The sequence below is a fragment of the Carassius gibelio genome, chromosome B4 (assembly GCF_023724105.1).
Source record: "Carassius gibelio isolate Cgi1373 ecotype wild population from Czech Republic chromosome B4, carGib1.2-hapl.c, whole genome shotgun sequence".
Taxonomy (NCBI): Eukaryota; Metazoa; Chordata; class Actinopteri; order Cypriniformes; family Cyprinidae; genus Carassius; species Carassius gibelio.
The window spans coordinates 23,030,739-23,043,554 of NC_068399.1; the positions used below are offsets into that span (position 1 = coordinate 23,030,739).

The following is a 12,816-nucleotide window of genomic DNA, read 5'->3' on the forward strand; positions in this document are numbered from 1 at the left end:
AGTAATCTATTTGTGTAAATTATATAAAAGAATAATAAATAGTATTTTGTAAACATTAAACATTAAATAGTAAAAGTATAAATGTAAACATATATTTATAATTAGATATGTAAATTAATATTTTTAAGTAGATCCGTCAAGCATAACTATTTTAAACATAAAAACACAATCATAATAATTAATTTTATTTATTTTAATAAAATAAACAATAAATGTCAAATTAATATTACACATTTAAAATCAATAGCATTATATACAATAGTAATAAAAATAAATGTAAATATATAATAATTAAAAATATGTATGTTTGTGTTGGGGACAATGAAATTGACAAGTGCATCAAACGCCAATTATAGACTTGAGATTTTTTGCACCCTCAGATTCCAGATTCTCGGCCAAATATCGTCCTATCTTAACAAACCATACATCAATGGAAAGCTTTCAGCTTTTCTTTTTATTCAGCTTTCAGGTGATGTATAAATCTCAATGTAAAAAAAAAAAAAAATTTGCAACCACATTTCTTTACTTCTATTCTTGGCAGAATAATCTTCGATGGAACAACGGCGCCCTCAAGAGGCCAAATGTGTTCAGTGCACCAGTCCGTTTGAACCTGGCGGGGCCTCCAGAGGCCTTTGAGTTTACGGTCTTTTACAAACAGAGAGCCACAGTGAGAGCGTTTGGAGAACAATGGAATGAATAGTAATTCTGTTCTAGAACACACAGAGAGCCCCGAGACCACTGACAGCAGACTTCCTGCTGATTAAATTCAATGAAACCCCCAGCTGAATCAATACAGAAGCGCTCGACATATTGTCGTACTAAACTAACGGCTGTTCTTCCCTTTCCTTTTGAATTATTTAACTTGTAACATTAACAGACTATTACTTTTCATTAACCACCCACAACGGGGTGTTCCGAATGCGTCGTGTCTCACCCACAAACACAAAAACAAGCTAATGAGTAAAACGTCTGGCCTCAAACAAGGTTGGGTGGCCAGCGTGGGCATTTCCCACCCTGGTTTGTGACGTGTCTTGTTTGCGGTGTCTTTTGTGTCTGTTTAGTGTCCTGAACGAGGGAACATTAAAGGCATTTCTCTCACTGAGTCTCTGTCATTTAAGCGCAGGCAGTGCTCCTCCCTTTAACACCTCACGTGAGAACATTTAACGGTCGTCTTTGAGGATGTGCTGCCACGGCTCTTCAACCCCCCTCCGGTGGCAGCTGTTTAAGCCCCTTCCATTTTACCTGCTCGCTCACAGACATTAAGGGGAGTTCCAACACCTTTCAAGTCTCTGTCATCACCAGCCCTACCTGCATACCTGTCTGCAATCCAGAAACAACACGCACACACACACTTTCCCACACGGCAGCGGGCCACATCACGCAAGCCATTCTGGGCTGTTTACAATCTTGCGTGTCAAGCGGCAGTTCTGCTACCTCATCCAAATGATCTCACACAAAAGGGGTTTTGAGCATTTCTATGGAACATGTGCGCCCAACTGAATCTGTGTTCACATAAAGGCTGCCGTTTCACTCTTTTATTCTTCCTCACTTTCATCTCTCTCCTTTTCACGCCCCTCCTTTTCTCTCTTTTTCTCTTTTTGGCCCAAGTGACCAAGGTGTGATGGATAGACAGGCTCATCGGTGCGTGGAAGGGACACGCATGCGGTGCTGCGCACAATGGAGCACGCTCAGACGGGGTCTGGGTCGACTGTGCTGGGTGGAGTTCGGAGACCGCAAACAACCATCCCTGGAGGTGTAGAGATAAGAGACACGGGACGGGAAAGAGAATCTAAAGTAAACAAATACAAGTCTCTCTGAGCTATGCTAAGAAAATGTAGCAGTTTTCAAAGCCCCATCTATGTATCTCATATATATATATATATATATATATATATTTGGCTTCACATTGAGGAATAAATCTGGCAAAACAATACTTTGAGGACATCATCAGAGGTATATATTATTTAAAGGGGACATATGATGGAATTTCAAGTTTTCCTTTTCTCTTTGGAGTGTTACAAGCTGTTCATGCATAGATGAGATCCCTAAAGTTGCAAGGACTAAAAGACTAAAAGTCTCAAACCCAAAGAGATATTTTAAATATAGAGTTTTTTTAAAAAACGTAAAAGCATTCAAAAATTGCAAGTAAATCGGTTTCATTTTTAGGTACAATGTAAAAAAAATAAAGAAATTAAATTTTTCTCCATTTTTATATTACATTTATATATTTTTTTATTCTGTTTTCCAATTTAGAAAATATATGAAATACAAAAATATATATATCCTAAATAAGGAAAGTATATATACATAATTTGTGAACAAACCAGAGAGGGAAGGTTTTAAAAAATATTATTATTTTTCTTTGAAGAAATATTACAAAATCACAGTGGAACTATAAATATATATGTTCTGCAGCTGTTACAGAAACATTTTACAATGAATATTCTGATTTGACTTTGAGATTAGACAGATTTATGATAATACTTAGTTACAGAGACACTAACAGTTCTTAATACTGTCAGGAATTATAAATTGATGATATTTTGAACAATGTGACAAACCTGTACATATTTAATCGTGTTTGCTTCCATTTATTTTTGATCAGTGCTTCGCTACACAACATACAAACTTTTACTCCAAAAGTGCGCACATTATGTATTCACATGTTTACTTCATATTTCTTTAAACGGAATAGAACCATAATTTCTTAATGACTCTCAGAAAGATGATTTTCTATTATTATTTTCTTGTAAAACATACTCTAATTGCTAGACATTATTCATACTATGTAGCTGGTGTATTAAAGTTGCAAGTTGTTTTAGTTTTGCCTAGATTTCTGTGTCCCATACTGTTTTTGAGTTATACCCATGTATGCTGTATTCCTTCAGCATCCCTTTTAATTTCATCCAATGTCATTTTGTAAATAAATTCCTATTTGTCACCAAAACCAGTTTAAGCACTTCATGTCTTCAAATCTTTAGTTTTATAACATCATAAGAAGCATGATGCATTCACTTTTGACTTGAAAAAAAAAAAAAAAAGAGAAGTATATGGTTCGTCATCATTTAGGTAACTAAGTAAACATGCGTGCCTGTGAACACAAAAGCATTCAAACATTAGTAATGCAGATATATTCACTGAATGAGTGAGTCCAAAAGCCTTACCAGTATATTAAAATGCGTTACGCCTACATGTGTGTGTGAGTGCGTAATAAAGTGCTTTAGATTTAGGTGTGTGTGTTTGTCTCCGCTGCAGTTGATTTAGAATGAAAGACACACAGAAGCAGGTGATCTTTATAAAGGGTGTAGGCCTCCTCCCTCTCTGTACAGTCTTGGTCACGAGCCTTTGTGACCCACAGGGCCGGAATCTCTTACTACACCCTTACATCCCACCGCCTGTCCCGACTCCACACCGACGGGCATCTGATACGGTTCTTTCGCCTCCACAAAAGCCCACCAAGACTAAGCCTTTCCAAGCAAGACAAATCTCCAACAAACAGGCCCCGCAGAAAGGGAACACCAGGGAGGCGGGCGTCTCGGAGGTCACACCTTCAAATCCACCTCCACCAAACAAGCAGGTGGCAGTAACTCATAAAAAAAAACAAAAAGGATTCAATTGAGATATAATCTAGCCCTCGTGCATGTCCAGAACCCACCCAGACCTTGACCTCCTCAACTCCGGGAACCTCCAGGAGAAGAGCCAGGGGATCTCAGATGTGCCATAACTCCAGAAAAGAGGCCCTCTCTTCTGTAAACACCTTAAATACACTCATCTTCTCTAAGACAAACATACGCGGCAGAGCAAGCACCCACACCGGCAGGCAAATGGACTTTTTATGAGGCTGCTTCGTTTTAAAGGCACTCAAATAACTGAGGGGAAAGGGGATGGGATCGGGGTGTGGTATGACAAAGCGTGGGACTCGCAAAGGGACGGAAGAACGCATTCCAGCTTGATGGCATGTTTTGGCAGGATGTGGTGACATTCTGCAATGCGTTCTCCGAGTGGGTTTTATGCCCACCTGAACGTGGCAGGGGGTCAACAGTTTGTTGGAGCCAGACACACACACACTCACATACTTGGAAACGCTCCAATAATTCCTCCACCGTATAGCTGTTCTATAAAACAGCGAGAAGTTGTTCAACAAGAAAATGTGCTGTGTCAGAGCGTTCCCGACTTAACATATTTACCACACTTCACCTTATAAAAACACAAAAAAAACTATTTGTTCTGGCATCGACTACTCCATTAAATTAATCAAAGGAAGATTAGATCTGAGCTACATGCTGATTGAGAGAAACATGGGACGCTTCATCCCTGGTGGCGCTTTGACTTCCCGACCCCCAGCAGACTCCAAGGGCGCAATTTGGTCATTTCCAATAAATTAGCGTTCTCATTAGCCTCTATTCTAAATGCAGAGATGCCACAGACTACAGCTATTTTATATATAAACCCAAAGTTAAAGTCTTGATGACTGACTAATCATCCAACAACCGACTAATCAGGTAAACAAGCTTTTTTCCAGATGTGTGCATGCTGCTAGACAGCCATTTGAATTTTACTTGCATCTATGCCTTAAACAGATGTTTTTTTTCCACAGCAACTTTTATCGGTTAATGCATTCCCTGAGAAACAAACCCACAACCTTTATGTTGCAAGTGCCATGCACTAGCTACAGAAACTCTGTTTTGAAATTCATCCATGTCTTTGGCCACTGAATCATTTCTCTCACTGTTTTTAAGTGTCCTTTCACAAGGATTATGTTTTTAGGTATACTCAATGCTGTCTTATTATAAAGAGTACACATCCAGTCAGGTGAATCCAATAACAGTGTGGTCACAGTACCAAAATTTTGCAAGCCAAAACGTTATTGTCTGTTATCAACAGTGTTGCAACATATGACACTTAACCAAGCAGCTTTATGTGATAATTAAAAAAGAACTTGAAAACACTGAGAAATATGCATGAGGAAAACTCCCAATCGTGTGGATACCTATTAAACCAACTGGTTTTTGTCTGCAAAACTGACCAAACAACAGCAAATGTGACCATATCTTAACTAAAATGGACTTCAAGATAAATGAACTGACTAGTCAATTAAAAAAATAGATGTTATTGCACATCCCTAAAAGTTTAATATAACTACTGTAGACCACACACTAACAAAAATTATGATTCATTTTACCTTTGAGAACATCAGATTTTGTCAGACATAACTAACTCCTAAAGACAATTGTGGTCCCAGAGTATAGCAGAGTAAACACATTCACTCAACAACAGAGGGAGAATGAAGTAACTGTGTTTGTGGTGATCTGCATGAGACATTAGGGCTGCCTTTGGTTTATTCACGCACAAACATATCTAAAGCTGTGTTTATCCATTCAAGTGTACATCTGGGCTTTAATTTCACAATATCACAATAGAGGTTGCTACAGCTGCGAATCATGGAGAAACACACCTTAACCAAGCCACACAAAATAAAATTAGGTGGATCATGGTGGATTTGACGGCCACAGAGTGGGTCTAGATACTGTGGAGACACTTGTTACTATCCAATAATTTCCATCTATCAAGAGATCATTAACTGATGTGTGTGTATATTTCTTTACCATTCTCCCGGCTTCATTGTTCTGCAGGTTCATAAGCGTGTGTGCCTGTTCGACAGATCCACGCGGGTAGTTTTTCTCACGTTCGCGGGCGTCCACAAACTCCTTGGCGAAGCGGTAGCCATAGTTGACGTTGTCCCCACAGCCACCCCACAGCCAGTCTCTCGGGAGGTCTTTGGGACGAGCCGCTCGGCTGCAGCCGCAGGTGGAGAGCTCACCCTCACGGCACGCCCGACTCACCGCATTCACGACACCCGCTGCGCTGATGGCGTAAGTAAAAGCTGTTTCTCTGCTGCCTGGAGAAGACACACACAAACACATCATTAGGACACAGACAACATTCCACCGGCTGCAAATCACTTTGTTAAATCATCCACAACTCTTCGGTACACTTTTTTTCTTGATTATTCTCTTAGGAAGTAAGGCAAAGAGTACAACAACTAATTTCCAGAACCCCACAGATGGTAACAATTTTTCTGGTAAGCCCTGCAGTGAGAGATAAGATTATCAGAAACGTGTGCAATGTACATAGACAGCACTGATTCATTGTTCCATTGTTATATATATATATATAGATCTCAATGGATATATATTGCAATGCAAGCGAAAAGAGACCGGTGTTGGTACACCTGATATGAGGCATACGATAACCCACAAAGCTTTCCTGCCAAAGAGGTGCTAGGTTTATAAAAATTTGTGCTCTTTTCGCATCTGTTGTGCATGTGTTACCTGATTTTTTTCTCCCCATCTAATAAGCCATCTGGAATGCAGATTGCACATACCTCAACAGCACAGGCAATACAGTTAATAGCGTTTAACGTTTAAAAGCTGTTTAAACATGTTAAAAAGCGCTGGTACAACCATATTTAGAGATAAGCACTTAGTATCAATGCTCAGCGACACAGCAATTATGAGAGGAAATTTGTCAAACAAAACGTTTTTTAAACTCCAGACCTTGAGAATTTATTTTTAATGATCTGGCCTTCCTCAGTTCCTTAATGAAAGTGACCTTGCCCCTGAATAGATGGACCACAAATAACTGTTATGTATATTTAAAAAGCACACAAATGTATGACAGGAGCAGAAGGCTTCTAATGTTAATGTTCCACCCGAAGCTTGTAGATTTTATATCAATGTATTTAATTGAATGGTTTTTCAGCTCTACTTTCAGGATGTAAAAATAAAGATCAAACTACTTAGCCTTAATTTTAGATTAGACACACTATACATAAAGAGGAGAGTATTTAAAAATAGTATGAAAACTCGTTGCCGGTTTCACAGTAACACACACACAAAGCGGCTCGTGTAAACGGGTGTATACCTGCATTCCAGAGATGCGCCTGTTGAAATCGGAGGGCCACTTTTATTGGCCTTTGGTGCCCAGACTTCAAATAGAGTCCCGGATATCCCGACTCTGTGTCATCGTGTCATTGCATTTCAAAAGCGACGCAGGACAATGGCCCGACTAACACCTCAATATAAACCTCGCGTTTGACTGCAAATAAGTCCCGTGCTATTTGGGGGGCATGAGAGGGAGGCATGTCGCGTCTTACACCTTGTTTCACTAATGAGCGGAACTAACACTCAATTGAGGCAACGAGCGCTGTCTTCTGCGAGAGATCGACACGCAAACGAGCATGCATTCGATTCAAGTAGCCTACACAGGCTACATGAAGGATTGACACTATCTGGAGACTATTTCTTCATTTAAATATGCTGCATAAAAGATCTGCATGAATGCAGACATGCATGCATGAACTAATAAAGACCACCCATTATTTTTAAATAACAAACAATGTTATATGAAAATCACCTGATGTCAAGAGCGCAGCGCGTAAAGTCTCACGGGGAGCAGTTCAATGCATGCTAAGCGCGCACCATTTACACTTAACATGTAGGCTACATATAAATGAAAAAAAAAACTATACCTTTACCAAAAAACGTTTATTAAAGCATTCGCTTATATGCGGGTTTTTAATGCGTTTTCAAATCGCCCAGTTTCTCAATAAAAAGTTAGCAAACGAAGTAATAAAACTATTGAAGATAATACAGAGAAAATGGATATTCCGTCTTATTTAAAATAGTCTCTATAAAACTTGACCACTTTTATGTTTACATGATTTGTGCTCATGATTCATATGACAGACACTAAAATAAAACAGAAACAGACAAAAAAGAAAGAAAGAAAGAAAATATAATAGACCCATAAATAAAATATCTCCCAAATATGGCAGAAAAAAATGATACATGTTTTATGTATTATTTTTATGAAGCTTTTTAACACCGATATCATCTTCCAGAAGGGCAAACTAGAATTAAACAGCTAGTCATGTGACTATGTACTTTAGAACTTTCATTAATGGCTGACAATTCTGAACAAAATGCAGGAACTATTTGTAGACCATTCTAATTCAAAAGTACACTGTGGTCTGAAATGTCAAAGCAAGTATGCATTCAAAAGTTGCATGCTTTATTTTTGTGCAATTAATCAATTTAGATACTTGTTTTAAGCGCATTGTAAGCATCATCATCACATTTACTCACCTATCTGCATGACGCGGCCGAACACGGATGTGTTGTCCACCGTGCTACAGTTCCAACGCCTTTGCCTGAACTGAAACTGACACTCCGTGATGCCCGTCTTTGCCCCCTCTCCGATATAAACCATATGGTCCTGATAGAGCTGGCAGAGCTTCCTCTGACCCTGAGACAGGCCCGTCAGCTGGCTGCACAAAGGCTGTGCTCCAATGATGTACATCTCCGGTCTCTGGATGGGGTTCATGGCTAATGACCTGAGAAAATAAGACCAAAACACAGACCATCAGCCAAATACAGTGTGGTCAACTAACCTGTAGCATGCGGACACAAAATCATTTTTCATAGTGTAAAAACTTAATTAGGCTATACTTGTGTCTTTTTTGTTGTTGTTGAGAATGCAATAAGATATTGTAGTAGTTAGTATCGTACTGTTTTTACGTGAGTAAGCCAAACTCTAAACCTGTGATTCACTGCAATAATAATGTGCCAGTTTAATTTCAAGCAAATTCTATTTTTGTGATATTAAGTTACAGATTGCACATATTTAATGGTGTCTTTTACTCATTATCAAATTGAAAACTGATGGAAAAACCTGTTGTCCTCAGGACATGTTGCCTTGAATGCCCTTATTTACAAACAGTTTGACCATTTGTTGCCCAAGGTAAATATTGTGACAAAGCCTTCACATCTGTTCTCAGCTAACAGTTTTTCTTATGCATTGTTTCATCCTTCACAAAAAGACACATAACTCAATAAGATATTCTTTAGAAATATAGACATGTAACCTAGATTAGTTTGATCTTACCACCATGAGTTGGCGACCACCAGCAGCTGTGAGTTGCAAACGATAAGAGTCAATGCCAAAAGAAGGTGTCCTTGGTTCATTCTCACATCCATCCTTCCTCGTCCAAGAAATGGGAACGCGAAGAGCCTCCCCTGGGGAAACATTTAGGAAATGATAGTAATCCACTTGGAGTAGCTGCTTCCTTCAGTAACTTGACTAAAAAAGAAAGTCCAGTGCCTCTGAATCCCCTCAATTTTGTCCCAGCTCAGTTTTAAACGCCAGCTGTGCGTAAAAAACACCTAGACGACCTGAGGCACTAACGGAGCCTGACATGTTATTTTCGAACTCCGCTTCATAAAAGGCAACGAAAGTGAGTCGGTGCGTAATGGACATAAGCGCCACATGGATGGAAGTTAAAACGAACAATGAAAAAAGACATATGTGGTGATGGTCCAAACTCTCTCCCCCCTCTGTCTCTGCCGGTTCTCTCCATATGAACTAACACCTCTGCGCTCCGATGGCACAACTTAACCCTCCCTACTTCTGCTCGCACTTCAGCGCACCCCCTTCGTTTGGACGCGGATACAATGAAGAGGAGGAGGAGCGCGAGGGGAGCAGAGGAACTGGTGAGGAATTTGGGGAGGCCAAACAACACAAGAGGGCAGCAGATGAGAATCCGATTCGCAGCAGAGGTTTGATTCTCCGGCGCGCAAGAGCGCGTTTTGCACTTGTGGTAAATTAAAACACAACGCACGTATTACGAGGAGCCTGAAATTCTCGCGAAGCATTTATATGAAAATCAAAAAGTCAAAAGTTCACAGAGGGAGATGGAATAAAAGAGTTAACGGCTTGGAAAATATCATTCTTCCATCAAAGTTCACATGCGTATAATCTCCATTCTTTTTAGCTCAATAGTTTACCGCAATAAATCCGAACAAGGGGGAAACAAAACAAATCCCAGTTTGACTTGAGGAATAAAAGCCACGCATGTGATCTTTGACAGTTCAACTCCTGCTACCCTCTAAATCACTTTGCACATAAAAGACGCAGTTGCATTAAACGCACTTGGGCATGAGATATCCACTCACACTTCAGCAACCAAGACTAAACCGTGAAGTTTTATCAGCACATCCGTTTTAGACGAATTTACAGCTGATAACCAACGTTGCAGACATAAACAGCCACATTGCACCCTATCCTTCAGAATTGCGGTGTAAGGAATGCAAATACAATGAGTGTTTTACAGCTCCAGACTCTTGGAGACGTTTGGAACTTGTAGAGAGCCCTGTGCTCTTCCAACATCACCCCCACACCTCTCTTTTGAGTGCAGACATGTCAGAATTGGTGTGAGAGACGCCACTCAATTTCCGAGCAGTCTGTGCATGATAAAGCGCCTCTCCGGACCCTTTCATCTCCTCTAATCCACACGCCCAGACACCACCTTTACGCCTCCCATCGCAGACCTGGGCTCGTCTCCACGTCCCTCCCTCACACTGGGACCCTGACCCACAGTGCGCAATAAATTCTGTTCATTTTACTTTACACTGTGCGGTGCTTATAATTACTGCATCATTACTGTACTAATGCGGCCTCTTCCGTTTTTGTAAATGCAATGTTCAAATCTACGTATACAATAATTTCAAACACTAGGATTTATTGGACGATGATTAGAGGAAAATTGTATAAAAAATATCAAAGAATGTTTAGCAGACTGGTTTCAGTGTAATCTGATAATGCACATAAAATGCGTTATTTTTAAGCACGACGTGGTTAGTGGTTCATTTGAGTTCACATGAATTAGTAGTAAATGGTGTTTGCTCCCTCTGGTGCACTGATAAAGTAATTGCAATACACTTTAAAATAAATAAAATCAAATAAAAGACCAAAATATATAATTGTACTGTTTCCAAATAAGTTCATACACTTAAAAAAAAATAAACGAATAAAGGTTCCCAAAGAGGGCTTTTCACAGCAATACCATAGAAGATACTTTTTTTTTGTTCCCCAAATAACTTTTTTTTTGTGAACAGTTATTAAACGAAAACTTTTCATTCTTAAAGAACCTTTTGTGAAATGAAAGATTCCATTTATGTTAAACGTTCTTCATGGAACCATATAACCCAATAAAAAACCTTTCATTTGAACCGTCTATGAAACCAAAAGCCAAAAATAATAGATTTAACTAGCGAAAACTGTGTTGAATGTATGTATTCTGTAAGCTACCACATTAACTGTTAATCAGAAAACACTAAATAAAATTAAATTGAAATTTGACTAAATAAAATATGAGTAATTTTGAATAAAATAAATATTCAAAAATGTAGCTATAATGATAACAAAACAAAAACAACTCTTATTATTATTATTATTTTATAAAAACAGCAAAATCATGTAATAATTTTCACAATTCTCTTAGCAATTTTTAAATGCATAAAGTTTCTGTAAGAGTTCATATCTATTGCACACTTTTCCATTCACAAGAAAAGTCCTTATTCCATTACTGCATCTTATCACATGGGGGAGCACTTTAACAAGAAATGAACGTAGACAGCAAAACTAGGAAATACATTTTCTCACGAGGTCTATGCAATCGCAGCGCAACCCAGCGCAATGCTAGTGTAATACACGACTGATGCCTCATGTTTATCAGTATGCATTAAGCTTTTTGTAGGTGCTAAGAAAAATATGCATACTAGAAAAAGATAGATTTTTTTTTCGCTGACAGAGCTTATGAATAAACACCACTGCCTGTAATTTTATTTTATTTTAAAGAGTCCAGGTCTTTTGAATTAAGAGCCACTTCGATCGTCTCTAGCAGGTCACCTCTAATAAATAGATATATAGATAAGTAGTCTTATAGATAAGTGTGCTTATATATATCACATATGCATTGCTTATACATTACTCAATCTGCCTGAAATTGGTGCTAATAACAAACATTTCAATGTGACCTTAAATGGACACTTTCTCTCTCTGTTGGTCTATTCTATGCCATCTGTGCCGCTGCCAGCTATGGTTGGTAAATGATGACATCACTGGCATGCATGAATAGAATCGGAGCATGCAGTGGGTTTCAGAATCTGGATGCTGTCTTCATACAGGCTTTGCAGATTTGTACCAACTTATATAAGTGGAGTGGTTGCCAGTGCTGGCAGATCGGTTAGAGAATGAAAATTCTGTCATCATTTAGACAACAAGAACACAAAACAAGTTGTTTAACAGAATGTTATCGCTGCTCTTTTCAATATAACGAAAGGGGACCTTTAAGATCCAATAATGACAAAATTATCATAAAACATAATTAAAGATAACTTGCATGCTATTTGCTTGCATGCTATTGCTAAGTTTTTGAAAGTCATGTTATGCACTCTTAAAAATAAAGGTTCCAAAAATCTTTATTTTTTTTTTTTTTGGAACAGTGCCTTCCAAACTTTTATGTGAACCTTCCAGTTCTTTTATGTGAAGTGCACTTAAATAATCTAAAGACGATTTTCCACTATACAAACCTTTTGTAATATGCAATGGTTCCATGGATGTTAAAAGTTCTTCTTTGGACCATGGATGCCAATAAAGAAAGGTTTATGATGTGTATGAGGAGACGACCAAATCTTTGAATGAATTTGGCCACATTATTGACCAAAAAAGCACAAATAAGCATTGAGAGGTTTTGTTCCTCACACAAAGCTATCGTATGACTTTATCTGCTATTGTTAAAGCGCCTAGTCACCATTCACTTTCATTGAAATAGCAGGGTGAACATTCCACTTAACATCTCCTATTGAGTCCCACAGAAGAAAAAAACGACACAAGCTTGAGTAACTGCTGACAGAATTTTATTTTTCTGATTTTGAGTGATCATGTAAACAGCTCAGTGTCTGACACAGAACAGGA

The 12,816-nt window shown here is 38.6% G+C and overlaps 1 protein-coding gene across 2 annotated transcripts in view; it reads right to left on the bottom strand.

Moving 5' to 3' along the window:
• Positions 1-12,816, bottom strand: part of LOC127956806 (protein Wnt-5b) — a 73,734-nt gene that overhangs the window by 2,297 nt on the left and 58,621 nt on the right. The window contains exons 2-4 of one of the 2 annotated variants that reach the window (XM_052555015.1): positions 8,947-9,077; positions 8,148-8,395; positions 5,607-5,899 (exon numbers count right to left, since the gene is read on the bottom strand). In XM_052555015.1, coding sequence (XP_052410975.1) covers positions 5,607-5,899; positions 8,148-8,395; positions 8,947-9,038 — 633 coding nt within the window. In that variant the 5' untranslated portion in view covers positions 9,039-9,077. Of the gene's footprint in view, positions 1-5,606; positions 5,900-8,147; positions 8,396-8,946; positions 9,404-12,816 lie in introns of those variants that run through there. The other variant, XM_052555014.1, reaches the window with a different exon arrangement.